Raw genomic sequence first — 17,947 nt, 5'->3', positions numbered from 1 at the left:
TACATACAGACAGAGGATGAGACAGAGACAGCAACTTGCCAGGGATCACATCCTTATTCTAAGAAGTCAACAGCTGTCAAAAGCTCCTCATTTATGAAAATATAAGGGGAAGTCTGGGACGCAGGAATGTTTGCGTTAGTCTTACTTTCAAAATAAAACACCATGCCACATTAAGATATTTTTGTGTTATCTTTACAAGACATTATTTGTGGAATCTTTCCACTTGTGACAATGAACTTGTCAAAAAAGACAACAATAAGGCAATCACCTTATATTTTTTACGGTCACAAAATTATAGTTGTAGATTTTATACTCCCATATCTTATTTCTTAAACTTCCTCTAGCCAATTACAAATTGTTAGCAGTAGACAACACCCCTTAAAAAGACCCACTTTATTGGAATGTTGGAATTCTTTAAGAGGGCACATTTTACCGTAAAGTCCTACTAAAATGGTTAAATTGAGAATATTTTGCTCTATCTCCCCTACTTATGGCAAAATAACATTACTTACCATAGTCTCTCCCAGTCCTGGGCAATAGTGTTTAGTTTAACCAAAAGACTGTTATGAGCTTTAGGAAAAATTTACAGCCTAAGTATAGGCTTCTTCGTCATCTGCTTTATCACAATCACAAACCTTACACTTCCCCTTTTCCAGCTATGTCAGGACAATTGTGTGAGAGTCAAATGACCTTTTATCAAGAACACACAGCACAGGAGTCTGGATTGACACTTGAAGGCCACTTCCAATTCTTTTAACAATACAGAACTTCGGTGTACGAAAAACAACTGGATCGACCAAGAGGGTTAATCTCTGAAGGAAAACATAATCTCTGACCCATCCATGTAGACAACACCAGCATACAGACTTAGGATGCAAACGAGAAAGAGCCATTCGACACTGTTGGGAGACCTTTCTGGGATGTGGAATTTTTTGTTTGCCTGAGCTGCTATTCAGTATCAAGTGATGAAAATTCCTAACACCAGAACCAGGCAGAAGTTCCAGTTCCCTTAGTGAACCCCTTCAAACACAGTCTGCCACTTGGTTGCTGTCACATGAGCCCCAGAACGTTTGAACTGCACCACTGTGGTTATGTTTTATTATATTTCCAATGCCTGCCTCTGGCATACCTGACACCCTCTTGGAACTCAGCGCAGCTCCAGGCTGCCAGAGGAAATTCCAGCGCTTTGACTGGGCAGCGCAGACTACTCTCCCGACACAGCCCTTCCAGGCCCCTCTGCTGCACCCATGCCAGGTCACCTGGGACAGGCCACCTCCTCAGCTGACCCTCAGCAGCCCACAGAGCCCCATGCTTCTGCTTGTGGCTGGTCATCACCACTGATTTCCTGATAGGCAAAACGACCTTGCTTTTGTTTTCAAGGTTAACCCCCCCCACACACAAACATCTCTCATAAAACCTTATCTAGAAATAATCAAACAGAAGCATCAGAGGGGAGAAAAACCCCAAACCAAAAGAGCAGAAGCGTTAGGTATCAGAGGAACGGAGATTAAAATCAATGCCGTGACAGTGATGAACTTCACCCAGCTAACGAGATCATAAATTATTCAAGTTAATAACTGTATCTATGTATGTAATTGTTTTCCTTTTAATAGCTCCCATCCCCCCTCCTCCCCTTCGCCCCTCACCTGCCAGCCTTCTGTCTCTGGTGTTTTTCCAAATAACGTCCAGAGCTCTGGCCGTGGAGTCTCGGATGTGGTCACTGAAGGACCTCCGGAGAGGGGCTCGCTGGGGCCGCGCCATCACGTGGGCCTCAGGGTCCCCCATCCCTGCAAAGGACTTCAGTGCAGCCCTGGCGCCACGACCATTCTGCTCAGCTCCTGTTACAGACGTCCTGCCCCGGCTGCCGGCTGCGGCTCTGCCAGGCGGTGGGGCTGCTTGCACGCCCTGCCCAGGGACGTGGACGGGGACCGGGACAGGGTCGGGCCGAGCAGCCAGCGAGCCCTGCGCCGTCAGGAGCCCGGCATTGCGGCTCGCACTGCGGCCGGGAGTGCGCCGACTGCAGGCAGCCTCCTGGACAGCCGCCAAGCGCAAGCTTGTGCGCCTGCCACATCTGGAAAGGCTTACAAATGAGCCAACGACACACTCGCTGCCTTCGTGGCTATCGAGATGATTCTAGCTTCCTGTGTAATCAAATCACTTGACTAGGTCCCTGCTTGGCTGTTCGTCTACTAAATAACATCTCTCCTTTCCTGCCAATCCACATAACCTTGCACTTTGAAGGAAAGGCAGGGCGGAAGGCAAAAAAGTGATAGAGGTTGAGGAAGGGTGGCAGGTAGGGTGCTCTTTCACTTTCAAGGTTAATTCTCTTTCACATTCGCATTTGATTACCTCATTTGTGTCTTGTTAACTCATGGTTTTAGAGTAGGATGTTTAAGAGACAGAGTTCAACCTTTAGTCGCGGGTGTGGGAAGGAAGCTGTACAGTGGCCATGAGCATCCTGCTGACCAGTCTGGGTTCTCTCTAGGAAATGGGTACCCGAGTTCTAAACAAACTATTAATCAGCTCCTCAGATTTCCCCTCTGAAGAGGCTTCTACTTACAGTCAGTGGTTTAATCAAATAATTCTTGGTTTTGCCTCCAAATAAGGTTCAGATGTCTCCTAGTTCTGTGGATCTTTCAGTTCCAAGTAAGCAGACGTCATCATTGTAACTGCCCATCAAAATTCTCCCCCAAACAATAAAAAAGTGCCAACACTGTGAAATCAAAATATGAGCCAACTGCTTCTTTTGCAAGATAGGTCAAGTTTCTAAAATGCCAAATAAATTTATTTCTCTGCCAATGAATTTGGCTGATTTTCTGCTTTTTATTGCATTTTTAACCTTCTTTTTTGCTCTTTCTTAAACCCTATCTTATAACTTTTCAAGTTTTGGCACGAAATATCTAAGGGCTGGTTCATAACCTTTATAAAATTAAATAATGCTGTAAAATCACTTGGTAAGTTGCCAGATACCAAACACATTCTAATCATTATCATAATTATTTATATTCATAAAACTATTTTCAACCTACATTGATCTCTGGAGTTTCCAAATTTCTACAGCATGCATCCTTTTTCCCATCAACTTGGACAACTTAATCATACAAAGAATGATAATTAAAATAGTAAGAAGGTGCTCACAAGTTACGAGTAATACTGGTACTGCTGCTTGTTAGTAAACCATGAGTCCTAGATTGTATTGTTTCCAAACTGTTAAAGCTCATGAGTACCCCTGACACTGTGGTTCTTGGTAGACATCTACCCCTTTGCCTTACTGCTGGACAGGGCGTAGATAGGGAGGCAACGAGCACCCACTACTGGGGTATAAAGACCTTGGTGCCTGTGATAGCCAATACCAAGGGAAAATTTCCATTAAACAAAAAGTGATCACTTAACACTGGGGTCCCTTTTAAACAAAATGTGTGTGTGTGTGTGTTTCCCCTTTAAAGAAATCCAAGTGCCTGGAAGCAGATTGATGCATTTCCTGGTCAGACAGAACAGGTGGACATGGACCCCCTTTTGCAGAGGAACAGCAGGAAGTACTCACAGCACAAGTACTGAACCGAACGCTGTGCCAGGCATGAGGATGCTGAGGATAAAGAAGATAGCAACTCAGCCCTTGAGCAGGACAAACCACACTGAACGCAAATAATTTCAAAATAATGTAGTAAGTTCCATGATAGAGCATGTGCAAAGTGTTACTGGGCACACACAGAAGGGAAAAAAAGCATAGCAAGGATTCCTAACTCTTGCTAGTCACTAACCTCACCTAAATTTCTAACCTGGATCTATGACAATGTCAGGGATACACAATCATCCCTAGTATAAATATCAATAGCTGATTGCGTGAGTCATGAATGATGACTGACTATAATGGCTCAAAGCTTTGCTCTATCTAAACGGAAAGGAAAGGGGAGAAATAAAGGGAAAATAACATTTACTGAGTACCTACGACATACCACAAACCCTACTAGCACTGTTTATAAGCCCACATATAGAGATAAACCAGTACAGGTGTAATATCTCTTCTTCAGAGATTAGGAAGCTGAAGCTTAGGGAGAAGAAACTTGAGAAAGGTCACACGATAAACGGCAGATCCAGGATTCACAACCAGAGCTGTCTGTGCCTTGAGCTCATTAAGTCTTCAGTCAATTTCTTTGGTCATAAATTAATGATTATTGATGAAAATGATCCATTATTAGTGTTATCTAGGCTCAGTTCATACTAAGCTATGGGCCAAAACACCTTACTCTTAGCCAAATAAAATCATCAATTGGACCCAGGATGTGGTGAAGCATGGGTCTCAGGTGGGTTTTGGGAGGTCCCAGCTATGGCAACCAAAGGGCATGAGCCAAGACAACCAAGGTATAGTCAAACATACATTTTAATGATAGGACACCAACATCTGGTCTCCAAAGTGTTCCCAAATGACCCTCCTTCTTTTCCAAGATAATACTTCTTGTTCTTTGTAACTCATTTCAGCAGGTATTGGAAAAATCTACTTATTCTAAAACAGGTTTCACTGGTACGTTGATCCACAGACCTAACCTATCTAACAGGTTTTATGTTTTTTTTGAAGGAAATGTACCAACATAAATGTAACTTTTATTGGCAGACTATTGGGGAGTAGGAGCACAGCTAAATGTTACCCAGCAGAAAGGGCTTTGATCGATGATTTTACCAGAGTCCGACATAGGGCTAGCAACCTGACCCTCATTTTTGAAAACTCATTAAGTCCAAATTTCATTGCAAGGATATTTCAACTCATTATGGATGAATTTCAGCCACATATCATGGGGACGGTGTAAAAATCACTTTAATCCACAGTCAATTTTAAATGATTCTTTTTTTTTTTTGCTTGCTTGCTGTATTTATTGGCCATTAGAAATATTTCACACAGAAAAATTGCTCTGTAGAATCCACTGTTTATAGAATAATTTCCCAAGTTGTACTTCTACAAATTTTAAATAATCCAAGTCTTTTTGAAACTGTGAGAGGTGAGGGCAGTATGTGATAATTAGTGTTGTCTCAACTTGGCCGATGGGGACAGTGGGAATATGAGAAGTCTGCTGGTTTCTCTCAAGATCCCACTGGGAATTATAAGACAAAATGAGAATAGCCACATAATGCTTTGACAGCTTCTCACTTCCTTATTTTTTATGATAAAGAGCTAGTTTTAGCCATTGGTGGGGTTGCTCTCTGACCTGGGAGAGCTTTGCAAACTCTTCCAGATCCCTGGAGAGCAGAGATTCTTGTATAGTCAGCTAGAGATTCCGGCTCAAGTATGCCTCTCATATTTTCCATCTAAGAGAAATATTTGGCAGTGTATTATAAATTTTATCTAGTTTTGTCTAAGTTATAAATTTTGTCTTCTTACTGCAAACAAACATTTTCATGTCATAGTGTTTTGAGGTCCCATTTGCTTTGATCTAATGTTAGGGATACCTTACTGTCCATGTCTGTGTAGCCTAAGAGTGGTCTTAGGGCCATTCCACTTGCTGGTGCAACTCATTGGAGCCTTCTTTAGGGCAATTAGAACATTCAGGACTACCCAAAGGGCTGGGAGTTTCTATCAAAATAATGTGAACAATGATGGGAAATGGAGAGTTTATTGAGTCACTGCCACACTTGGATTTGGGTCTTCGGCACGGAAAGGAAATTATTAAAACTCTATTTGGCTGAGCCCTGTGAGCAATCCAGCCCTGTGTCAGCACATCAGGCTCAGCGAATGGTGATGCCTACACAGGCGTAACAAGTCTGCCTAAGGGGTGGTAAGTCCACGAAAACAGAGTTCTCCACTGCGTGGGTATCCAAAAACCTGCGACAAAGAGAATTCATGGTATGAAGCCTCTGTCACTCTGAGGAATGTGTATTTTCTGTGTACTCCCATTAATAACACCTAGACTGTAGGTTATGTATTGCAGGTGATTGTTCTGATTTTGAAATGTTCATTTAATATGACCATCTTCAGCACATTGTTCTGGTACACGTAGAAATTTTACTTCTTTATTTGTTTGTACATCTGCAACCCTAAGGATTACGTTGAATTTAGTTGATAATCTCCTTTATGATAAACTCTGTTAAATGTTCTTAACTGGAGGGCTTAGGTGAAGGTTGTTTATACTGCTTGTTAGGTATCATTAAATTTATTCAATAAATAAATTTTATCTCCAACCTGTGGGCAGAGGAGATTTCCCTTAGAAGGCAAAAAGAAATCCTTAGAATCTATGTCTATATTTATGCATATAGCTCTTTAAACATTTATGTTTTTATCCAATGTACAAAGCCCACAAGTACAGTAAACTATGGATATGTTATAGATAATTATAACTATATATTGGGGTTTTTACACTGAGGAAGTTTTACTAACAGGAGTTAGTAATCAAAGAAGTTTGGACTTTCTCTGCAACTACTGATATATACTGAAATCACACTGTCTTTCAGAGAGAGATAAATGTGGAGGAATACTGTCGAATGAATACGTGACAGCAGGCTGTGGAATAGCATAAGAAGTAAATATTAGGAACAAGAGAAGGAAGGACTTCCTTTTCTTCCTGACTGGTGCAACAGTACCTTATTTCCTTTTTCACTGCTGAATCTCATTACTATCTATACTTTCTGAAACAAAATTCTTCATCGAGGCTGAGAAAAGTCACCTGTGAGAAAGCAAACTGCTACAGGCTGAAGGTTCGTGTTCCTCCCAAATTTGTCTGTTGAAATAGAATCCCCAGTGTGAAGGCATTAGAAGGTGGGGCCTTTGGGAGGTAATTAGGGCCTGAGGGTGGAGCTCTCCTGAATAGGATTAATCCCTTTATAAAAGAGACCCCAGAGGGCTAATCTGCTCTTTCTGCCAAGTTGGGACACAGGAAGAAGATGGCCACGTCTGCAGTCTGCAGCAGGAAGGGGGCTTCACCAGACACTGAATCTGCTGCCAGTGCCTTGACCTTGGGTTTCCTAGTCGCCAGAATGCAAGAAATAAATTTCTGTTGTTTATAAGCCACCCAGTTTATGGCACTCCATTATAGGAGTTTGCTAAAGAGGGAATTGACTAGATTGGTGATGATTCTGGTCCAGAGTGGTAGATGGGTATGATCGGTATCAGAATCACATGGGCTTGGGCCTCACCTCTCCTATAGGAGTGGAACAAAAAGGGTGAATAACTCTACTGGGTAGACAGTCTCATTCCGCTTCTAAAAAACATATCTCAACAGAATCTTAACTGTTAACGAATAAAACTGGTTGTTTTTATACTTTCCTTAAGCTATTTTCAAGTTGCTTTTAACATGTTTTTTTTGGAATTGTTCATTTGCTTTGGTTACTCCTCTCTAAATTATTTCTTTTCCATTTTCTTAGTTGCCTCCAGTTCTCTATCCTGGAATTCTGGGCAGAGAAACAGGAAATGAAAGATACTAGAGAATGGAAGGAAGAAGTAGTGATGCACCCCAGAAACTCCCCTCTATGCAATGACTTCAGATTTTCTTTTATGTCATGAGGGAAGGAAGGTTAAAGTATTTTTAATTTCTATAGAAAAATCAACACGGATATCCCAGCAATACCAATGTTAAAGAAATAATACACCTATGGTTTACATTGCCTTAACAAAGAATAGGATCTCTAGTGGTAAAATAAGTTTTAGATACAACTATAACTTAAGGAAAAAAATTTTCCTTTCTGTTATTCTTCATTTTCTTTTATCTTTCTGTCTTCCTTTTATCCTTTTATTCTCCCATCCTTTATTCTTTAAAGGGTAAAATTCCAACATATTGTTAATTAAAGGAGTCCAGCATTATGATATAGAATTTCAGTAATATAATTTCTCTGCTCAGATTCAGAGTATATGATGACTACTTGAATTGTTTTTAAATTGTGTTTATTCTAATTCCTATAGCTAATTTATACTTCTTTATATTGAGATTGGGCTACCCTGAAAACAACCATTTGCTGATTCTGAATTATAAGCCTTCCTTCTGAGGAACAAACAAAAAATACAAATATTTGAGTTTACCTTCATGTAAATTTACTTCCATGAATCCCATAAAGAATGCCAGATGTGATTATCCTTTGGATTATAACAATTATCAATAATCTCAAATATCATGCTACGCTAATAATAAAATCAAAAGCAATTATGGGTAATGGTTGGGTGATGCCCTGAAGCATATACAGTCAAGGATAGTTTAAAAGTCAGACCAAATGGGAACCCAACTATTTTTCTACGTTAATATAACCTATTGATTATATCCTTCCTACCATATTTTTAACAAATATCATATGGTAATCAAAAGGTTACCAGTACCAATAGGCTCAAATGTTTTTGTAAAAAGCTGTTTTACATGTTGACTTAGCTTTTGTCCATGAAGGGATCTTGCTGATACTCACATACAAAACAAGGTATTACAGGAATTGCACACTAGGCAATGCAGAGCTGTGATCTTAGGAAAAAAGGAAAATACAGATCGTACTGCTCTGGCGTAGTTTCTGGGCCACAGGGCAGAGAAAGGAAAACCAAACATAACCTGGCAGTCTGGAGGAGACAGAGATCAGAGCTGATGGAGACTAAGGCAGCTAGAATTTGCAGGTTAGGTGCCAAAGAAGAGGGAGCAGTACAGAGAGTGGGCTCTGTGGATCTGCTGAGGGGTCTCCCAAGCTTTTGACTGAATACTGGTCTGCACAGGTGTGCGAAGCAAGTCTCCCGAGCTGGGGAAAGAAGTTTGGAGGTCAGTAGGCAGATTAGCTCCTGGAGCTCCCACAGGGCTGGGCTTAGTTTCTGTTCCCTCCAGCAGGCGTCAAAGGCCTTCATGCAATACGGGGCATTGGGTGGAACCCTCGGAGGAGTCATGCCTCAGTAGTGGGGCTACCTTTATCCTAGGATAACGACTGCTCTGCACCTTCCAGCAGAAGGAAGGAAACAATAAAGATAAGAGCAGAAATCATGAAACTGGTTATACGAAAAGCTCAATAAAATGGATTAATCTCTAGACAGATTAAGTAGAAATAAAAAGTGAGTTTAGTACGGTTACAGGTTTCAAAGTCAACATGCAAAAATCAGTTGTATTTATATATACTGCAATGAATAATTAATAATTAGAATAAGGAAGTACTAATTACAACATGATCAAATAATATGAAATACTTACAGTTAATAATATCTGTACAAAACTTGTACATTGAATGCCATAAAACATTGCCCAGAGAAATTAAAATCCTAAGTAAATAGATATACCCTGCTTCCAGAGCTGTAGACTCAATAATGTCAGGATGTCAATTCTTTCCACATTAATCTATAGAGTTGACATAAAACCAGATGAAATTCAAGTAGGATTGTTTCCGGAAAACTGTCAAGTGGATTTTAAAATTTATATGGCAATACAAAGAATCAAAATTAATCAGAAAGATTTTGAAAAAGAAAAGCAATGTTGCAGGATTTATACTACCTGACTTCAATACTTATTCTACATGCACAGTAACTGAGATGGGATTACTGCTTGCAGGCTTGCCACATAGACCAATGGAACAGAGCGAAGATTCCAGAAATAGGTGCATAGTACCTGCTCAGCTGATTTTTGATAAACATGCCAAAGTAAGTCAATTGGGTAGGATGATCTTTTTCAACATATGATGCTGGATAACCATATGGGAAAAAAGTGAAACTTAAACCCTTACCCTGTACCTCACACACGCACATTAACAACTCAATTGAGAAAAGATAAATGAATTCTATGGGTAAACATGTTACAGAAAACATGGAAGTGATAAAATCCATAGAGCTCAGGGTTCAAATATTGATACTACTGAAAAGTCTCTAAGAAAAGCAAATTATCAGAACTCTGAATCTTTGAAAGTCAGATGTATGTCTTCACAGAGAGGGGGGAGGAAATTGCTGCTTAGAGAATGATCACTGGTTTCAAATATGTACGTATTGAAATGATGTGCTGTGTGGTTGGAATAAATGATATGAGAGAATTTCATAAGAGGGCACTTCAGATGCTATCAATAATAAAATATATTTGAATGGTATCATGAAAAACTCATTCTATGTAGAATAATTAATAATATCAATTCATGTAATATTATTAATATTGGCATGCTATTAACCAGAACAATAAAAATGGTTTAACTCAGTAGTGATAGGTTATTATTAGATTGCATCAATATATTATGATATGCTATTTGGGAAGATGTATTATTTGTTTTCAGGGCACTTAATGGAACCTTTAAAATGCTTATTTAAACAAATAGGTATTTTTCTAACATTAGCAGCAAAAGAACATACAAACTTTCACAGCCTCTTCCTGATAAAAAGTAAGCCAAAAAGCTCTTTCCAAATATTTCAAACAAGCCAAAAAACCCACTTACTCTACTGACTAGCATATAAAAAGATAATGATAAGTCAGGAGACGAAAGTTAAAAATAAAAGCCTTGACAAAAAATAAATTGTGGGAGATGGAACATCACCATTTGTTTGCATAAATTAAACTTGTACGGGGGCGGGGGTGGGGGCAGGTAGGGGGAGTGACAGTCTGCAAACTTCACCCGAGAGAGAGGACATCTGTTGGGCAGGTTGAACATACTCCTGCCTGAGGCAAAAAGCAGATGGGGAAGGACAGTGAAGATGTTTAGCAAGTGCTTCTTTTGGACAAATTCCATCTTTTAAAAATGTGGGAACACCCTCATTAAGAGATTCAAGAAGCATGGTGGAGCCAAAGAAAGCTGGAGCTCGCACAGCTTCCCTCATCTTGAATTGGAGACTTTGGAGTTCTTTTTCTTTTCTTAAATATATTTTATTGATTATGCTATTGCAGTTGCCTCAGTCCCCCCCCTTTATTCTTCTCCATCCTGCACCCCCTCCCATAGTTCATATCCAATCTTAACCTCTCCCTGTCTATTTTGAACCTACCATTTAATGCTTCTTAGTCCCTATACCTTTTCCCCCCATTCTCCCTGTTCCCCTCCCCACTGATAATCCTCCATGTGATCTCCATTTCTGTGACTCTGTTCCTGTTCTAGCTGTTTGTTTTTGGTTTTTTTTTAGGTTCAGTTGTTGATAGTTTGTTGTCATTTTACTGTTCATAGTTTTTGATTTTCTTCTTTCTCTTAGATAAGTCCCTTTAACATATCATATAATAAGGATTGGGTGATGATGAACTCCTTCAATTTGACCTTATCTGGGAAGCACTTTATCTGCCCTTCCATTCTAAATGATAGCTTTGCTGGATAGAGTCATCTTGGATGTAGGTCCTTGCCTTTCCTGACTTTGAATACTTCTTTCCAGCCGCTTCTTGCCTGCAAGATTTCATCTGAGAAATCAGCTGATAGACTTGGGAGTTCTGACTGTAGCGTCCCCTCACACTCATCATTCACCTCGAGTTCCTTGGTCTCTGAGACAATTCAACCTATGGCCAATGGCTGGCTGGAATCTAGTTGGATGGTCATAGCTGAGCAAAAAAATAAAGAGGAAGCATTTAGAATATTCTTAGAATATGTGGTTTGATGGGGTAATTTTACATCTGTTGAATTTAATGATAAAACACTTTGGCTTCTATTTGAACATGTTTTGTGCCTCCCTCCTGCCCTATTTTATTTTTTTAGTAATCTGTTTTCATAATACTTTAAAACGATATGTGTCCAGGAGAGACTGAAAAATGGGACACGATAAATAGTTTAGGGAACTCCGCTGCAAATAGGTGTATGAAACACCCAGAGGGGAGATTGCCCTAGTATTTCAGTGACCGGGACTGTAGTTTTCTTGTGTTTAAATTGAAAGGTAAAACACTGTTTTGTGAAGTTTTTAATCAGCCTCTGAATTAAATAATTGTTAGTATTTGTGTATTTCTTGCTATTTATTAGTTGTGTGGTAGATCACAATAGAATTGTTAATATCTCTTGTTAGAAATTGAAAAAAAAAACACCTTTAAATAAAACAGGACTATTTTTGTCTTTGAGATCGCATGCGCAATGAGTGGTTCACATCTCACACAGGGCTACAGATCATGATGACTCAAGAACACTGAAAACTGCAACATTCAAAACAAACAAACAAAAGGATGGATGGTCACAGGAAATATAACTGGAAATTTGGTCGTAATCAGGAAATGTTCATTCTAAGGTAAATGTTTTTATGTAGCTGATTTTAAGAAATGGTTAGCATTTCTAATGCTCTAAATTCACATTAGAAATGTTTATAAGCAGCTATTATCTTTAGTTCTCTAAATTCATGTTATCTCTTCTCTGTCTTCATGGTGTCACTTGCTATTTGTTTTTATGACCAATGGTTGAATTATAATAAAGGAGAACTCAGGTTTTAAAAGTGTCTCACCAAAAATAAAAGCATAACTGAAATGTTTTGATTTTTTTCTAACCTTGTCACTAAATCTTTTATGAGGATACATATTAAAAATCCTTTATCAATAGTGATAATAGTTATCTAATGGGTTTCTGGTATTGTAATGCATATTTAAAATATAAACCTGTTTCTGTCTCTGTTTCATTGACTATTAAATAAAGAGTTAAAACTAAAGATGTCTAGATTTTTGCAGCTGGGATAATAACCACTAATTAACTTAATAAGATACTATTACTAGTAATAGTTGTAATCACTGTCCAAGGCCTGTCGGAGTCTGGAACCTTCCCTCTTTTCCACTCCTCTCTCCTTGCAGACACAAACTCTGCGCTCCAGCTGGCTGTGCTGTACAATCGCATCACTGGGCCTTGTGCAGTCCCAGTGTCCAAGCTTTGCCAACATCATTTTTGTTGCCTAGAAATGTCTCATATCTCCCTTTCCAGCTTTTCAAGGCTTTCATTCCCCCCAGATCGCTACACCACTCAGCTCACATGACCTCTCCCAGCTAAATGTCTAGAGTCTCCTGTATCTTACCACTTGGCTCGTACCACATTTCTTGCTCAGCAGGCTAGAAGCATCCTCAAGGTCTAGAATAAGGACATCCTGAGACAACTACAGAGGAGAGGCAGAAAAAGGAGCACATAGCAACATCACTTGTTCCAAGTTCCTTTCCCCATTATCACTGACCCCCAACTTTCTAGTGGAGGAAAGAGGAAGTGAGAGAGGAAGGTTAAAGAAGAGAATTGGATGGGCTGACGTGTGGCTGGACTTAGATGAACTTGGCGGATGGATAATACATTCCACTGAGGGAGAGCTAACGACTGTGGCCTTACTAAAGAATCATTAACATTTATGTCTGTTTGCAGCAATATATGACAGCAATTTTTCACTGTCACTTGGGCTGTTTTTAGAACTACAGAATTGCAAATTAAATTAAAAATGCCTTTTCCCGAAGGCATTCCATCCTTCTGCCATCCAGCTGTCCAAAGTCAGCCCTGGACAGTGGTTTACTCCGGTTTCCCAAACACCCCCATCTCACAGAGACCGGGGTTCCTGCCACAGGGGTGGCTGAGAATACTGGATGGGCTGTTCCAGCACGAAGTTTAGCCCTGGGGTACGAGGAAAAGAGGTGCAGGACTGTAGAGAAATGTATATATTAAACGAGAACCTGGTCCGAATAAACATCTGCTTACTGAACATGAGGAGTGGGACATTCAAGTTCTCATTGTCTGGCCTCCATTCTTTTTCTCACCCTATCACGTCTGCATATGAAATTATTTTTACTGCTTTGAAAAGTTGTTTTTTTTTTTTAAGTTGGTTGGATAATGATTGGGTGAGCTAATGACAAATATGTGAAACTATATAGCAAATATTCTAAATTACATAAAAATGATATCAATGAGTACTCTGATACAAATATGTAACTATTTCTATGTGTTATGTGATATTAAGTTCCATTATTTGAGACAAAATACACTTTCACGTTGAAAAATTAAGACCAATGTTAAACTATTATAATGAAAATCAAAATTATTGTTTTCCTAAGGTATTTTAAAAACATAATTCCATGGAATTGCTCAGATCTTTATATTTTATTGTTTATATCATTTATGTAGACACTGAAAGAAATATAAGTAAAGCTAGAGAATCTCAAAAACACTGTGAAGTCTTCCCTTGCTTTTCTTCCTCGTAAAAACAAAGCAAAACCCCCAAGCCCCTAAGGGTTAAGGAATTTCACTAAGAAAACAAAAGGGAGGTAAGTTGAAGTCATGGGAAATGGTAGGGAGAGAGCAAGCAAGAGGCTGAAAACCTACCACAGATGGAGCGAAGATTTTCCAGATGTGGGATTCTTTCTGTGCAACAGTACCGTTAACTTGGCTCCCTTAGGTTCTACCAGGAAAAAACAAAACGCAAGTATGGTTTCCCCCTAACTTTTATCTGTAATCTAACTAAACGTCCTTTGCTGAAATGTTATATTTTGTTTCCTTTAGGAAAACATCTCGATAACTGTAGTTTGCAGTTATTTTTTTAGAGCTGGCTTACGTTCCTGATGGGAGTGCCTTTGGCACGCCTGGAGATGTTTGCATGTGCGCTGGGGTGTCTCCATTTGGAAAGACATTTCTCATGTGTCTTTGTCACAGCCCCCAGGTCCATGTCACAGAAAGGCCAGGGTGCTCTCTGCATATGAGGAGGAGAGGGTCGCTGCTCAGCTTATGTTCTGGTGTGGGGGGCCGTCTGGGAAAGGGCTCCTGGATAGCTGCCGAATAATGACTCCCATCTCAGAGTTGGGTCACATGGTACATCTACATGACCTGGTTTTTTAAGGTCCCCCAAATTTGGTGCTCCAAAATATTAAAAAGTAATGAATGTTTTCATGATACATTAAACAATCTGGTTTCCTGCTCTATTAAAGTCCTAAAATACCAAAAGCTTATGTCCCCTTTGGCTCACCTGGCTGATCCTTGTTTTTCATAGATGAAACCTACTATCTTTATCTTTGCAGCTGGAATGCAGCCACTGGATCTTAGAGGGAAAACATCATGAAAATGCCCCCATGTTTACATGTGTGATTTTTTAAAAATCAAAAAATACTAAGTCACAGAATACAAGTAAGTCTAGTAGAATTCTAATATTTTTCTCTTAAAGATAGTTTCTTTTTAAGAAATGCATCTACTGTCTCACCCCTGCCTTGTTTGTTTATATTCTCCCCGTTTGGTTTTACAATGATAACTATTATTATTTAATATCTCATGAATTGTATTTGGTGGAATGTGTAGAATGACAGGTTCAGGAAGAATTGAGTGATTTTAAAAAGGAGATAATTTATTTGGTCAAGGGGAAAAAGAAAACCCATGAATCTCAGAAACACAAGAGATGATGGTACTCCCGCAGAGAGTGTGGCTGAAAGCGGTGGGAGCGCGTTTTGTGGGCTGTGAGGTAATTAGGAAATAGCAAGGCAGTTCTGTAGCCTAAAAAGGCAGTGTAACTGTGACAAACCATAATGTCATTGAATATTCACTATGTATTTAGTTCTTGCTAGGTCTTATGGAGTAGAACAAATCAAATAGGAAACCAAGGTAGGTCCTGTTTCATCACTGAGGTTGCTTATGATAAATTTGGGGGACAGGACAGAAACTCAGAATGATTGAAGACATCAAGTGAAATTAAGTAATCAACTATTGCTGATTCTAATTGTATATTAAATAGGCATTTGGAGAAGTATGCCCAGTCCTCTGATTGCAAGGAGCTCATTCCTATTAGAACATACAAAAAGCCCGAGGTGTGAGGATACAGAGGTATTCTGCACGTGTGGGAGGCAGGCCTCCTGGGAGCTGGAGCTGACACCTAGGCAGTCACCTGGGATGAGAGGATGCACTTCTTCCATCTCTCTCTAGTTTGCATTGTCTCTGATGCCTCTGTTTTGGCCCAACTGCTCCCCTGTCCTGCTCCCCTTTGCAGAATGGTTTCTACGATTCCTTCACCTCAGCCTATGGGCACTTCCAGATGATGCACCTGCCGCAGTTTAAACCGAGTCTTCCTGGCTCATGATTTAGATGAGAGAGAGAGAGAGGGCATGGTCGCCGATCAGCCAGTGTATTCTCTAGCCTTCAGGCAAGTCAGTGTAATTGGCCCTGGCCATCTGTTAGGGTAAGGGGTCACAAAGCATGTAGGCTGCTCCTCTCAGGGAAGAAGGTATGATGAGCAATGAAACCTGTCTGATTCAAAGGGGAAGCAGAGCAATTTCAGCAGGGTTTGTGCAAAAAGCAGCACTCAAGTGAATCCTTGAAGAAAGAATGTGAGTTGGAGAAAAAAATAACAGAAGAGTATTTTGGGGACAGTAAACTTCAGGAACAAAGGCATAAGAACAGAAATATATAGACCAGGGGTGTCAAGCTCATTTTCACTGGGGGCCACATCAGCCTCGCGGTTGCCTTCAAAGAGCCGAATATAATTTCAGGACTGCATAAATGTAACTACTCCTTAACTAGGGGCAAGGAGCTCAGCGCTGCCGCGGGGTAGAAACAAGGTGCCAGGCCATATAAAAGAAGGTGGAGGGCTGGATTCAGCCTGTGAGCCTTGTGTTTGCCACCTGTGACATAGACATATAAATTATATGAATCGTTATACTTTTATATATATTTTAATGTTTTTATTGTATTTTCCATTGCCATTTAGCCCCCTTAGGCCCCTCTCACCCCCCACCTCCCCATAATCATCACGCTATTATCTGTGTCCATGTTTTATATTTTTGATCATATGTTTATTAGGACACGTGGAGGTGGGAGAAAAGGTGGTGTTAGGCATGAAGAGGTAGAAGAAGCATCAGTTTTGGAGCAAGAGGGACTCACGTGCTGAGTAGCTTAGTGAGAATTAAAGATAATGTAGAGGAAGCATCTAGCTCTTTTCTCAGAGACTACGTGGGAGGTACATAGTAAAGAATAGCTATTGATAATATATTTGGTAGTAGTATTTTTCTTTTGGAAGCTTGACGAAATTCCAAAGGAGAGAAGTGAAGTAATCAAAATCAATGGCTACAGAAGAAAAGATAAAGCTTCATTGTAATATCTGTTATGATTAATGTTTTTAAAAAGTTTTTACATTAAAAGTATACAAAATAAGTTCCCTTAATTGTGGTATCTCCACACAATTGAATATTATTTATTGCTGAAAAGAAAGGAGCTACCGAGTCATAAAAAGACATGGAGGAACTTTAAATACATATTGCTAAGTGAAAAAAAAAAAACAAAACAACCTGAAAAGGCCACATGCTGAGCTACTTCAGCATCACAAAGAAGAGTTTCCCCGCCCTAGAAACCCTCTGTGCCCCTTGGATTCACAGCTCCCTTCCCCCAGCTCCTGGCAACCCCTGATCTTTCTACTAGGCCCATAATTTTGCCTATAAAGAAATGTCATATAGTTTGAACTGTACTTTCCACTCAGCTTTTCTGTAAATATAAAACTTCTCTAAAAAATAAAGTATTAATTAAATAAATCTTTTTAGGTGCACAGCACTGTGCCAAGTGACTTTTAAAAAGATGCTTAAAGGACTAGTGGGAGTCAAGGCTGAGTCAGATAAAACCCTCAAGGGACGATGACAATCCGCATATAATCAAGTTGAAAATGATTAGTACAGACTATATGTGCTGTAGATGTACCATTCCAGGAAGGTTGAAGTTCGTAAGAGCAGGAGATCATAGAAGACTTCACAGAGAAGGGGAGACCCTAATTAGACTTTGGGGTGTGAGGGAGTTAATTTCTGGAAGGGAGAACAGAGGAACAAAGGTCAAGTTATACAGAAGCAAATTCAGGGGAAAAGTGAGGTTGCTGCCATGCCTACAGAGGAAAGTACATGTTCGAGGAGGATGGGAGATAAGGTTGGAAAGGAAGGGTAAGGTCAGTTATGGAAAGAGGAGCCTTGGCGTTTAACCACTGCATGCAGCATAGTTGGTTAAAAGCATGCATTCTAGACTGAGGTGCTTGTGTTGAACCCTGACTTGGCCACAGTGTGACTCTGGGTATTTGAGGAAACCTCTCTCTCAGGTTCCTTGTCTCTGTAATGTAGAAAACAGTAACACCTACCTTATGGGGCTGCTGGAGGATCAAATGAGT

At 39.8% G+C, this 17,947-nt stretch overlaps 1 protein-coding gene across 5 annotated transcripts in view; it reads right to left on the bottom strand.

Moving 5' to 3' along the window:
* DLC1 (DLC1 Rho GTPase activating protein) overlaps positions 1-17,947 on the bottom strand; it is a 337,471-nt gene that overhangs the window by 155,627 nt on the left and 163,897 nt on the right. Inside the window, exon 1 of one of the 5 annotated variants that reach the window (XM_024562678.4) lies at positions 1,647-2,190. The exons of the other annotated variants lie outside the window; for them this stretch is intronic. Coding sequence (XP_024418446.2) covers positions 1,647-1,785 — 139 coding nt within the window. The 5' untranslated portion in view covers positions 1,786-2,190. Of the gene's footprint in view, positions 1-1,646; positions 2,191-17,947 lie in introns of those variants that run through there. 5 annotated transcript variants of the gene reach the window in all.

Source organism: Desmodus rotundus, chromosome 13 (genome assembly GCF_022682495.2).
Source record: "Desmodus rotundus isolate HL8 chromosome 13, HLdesRot8A.1, whole genome shotgun sequence".
Lineage (NCBI taxonomy): Eukaryota > Metazoa > Chordata > Mammalia > Chiroptera > Phyllostomidae > Desmodus > Desmodus rotundus.
Note: the sequence above shows the minus strand (reverse complement) of the source record. Positions and strands in the feature narration are given on the sequence as shown.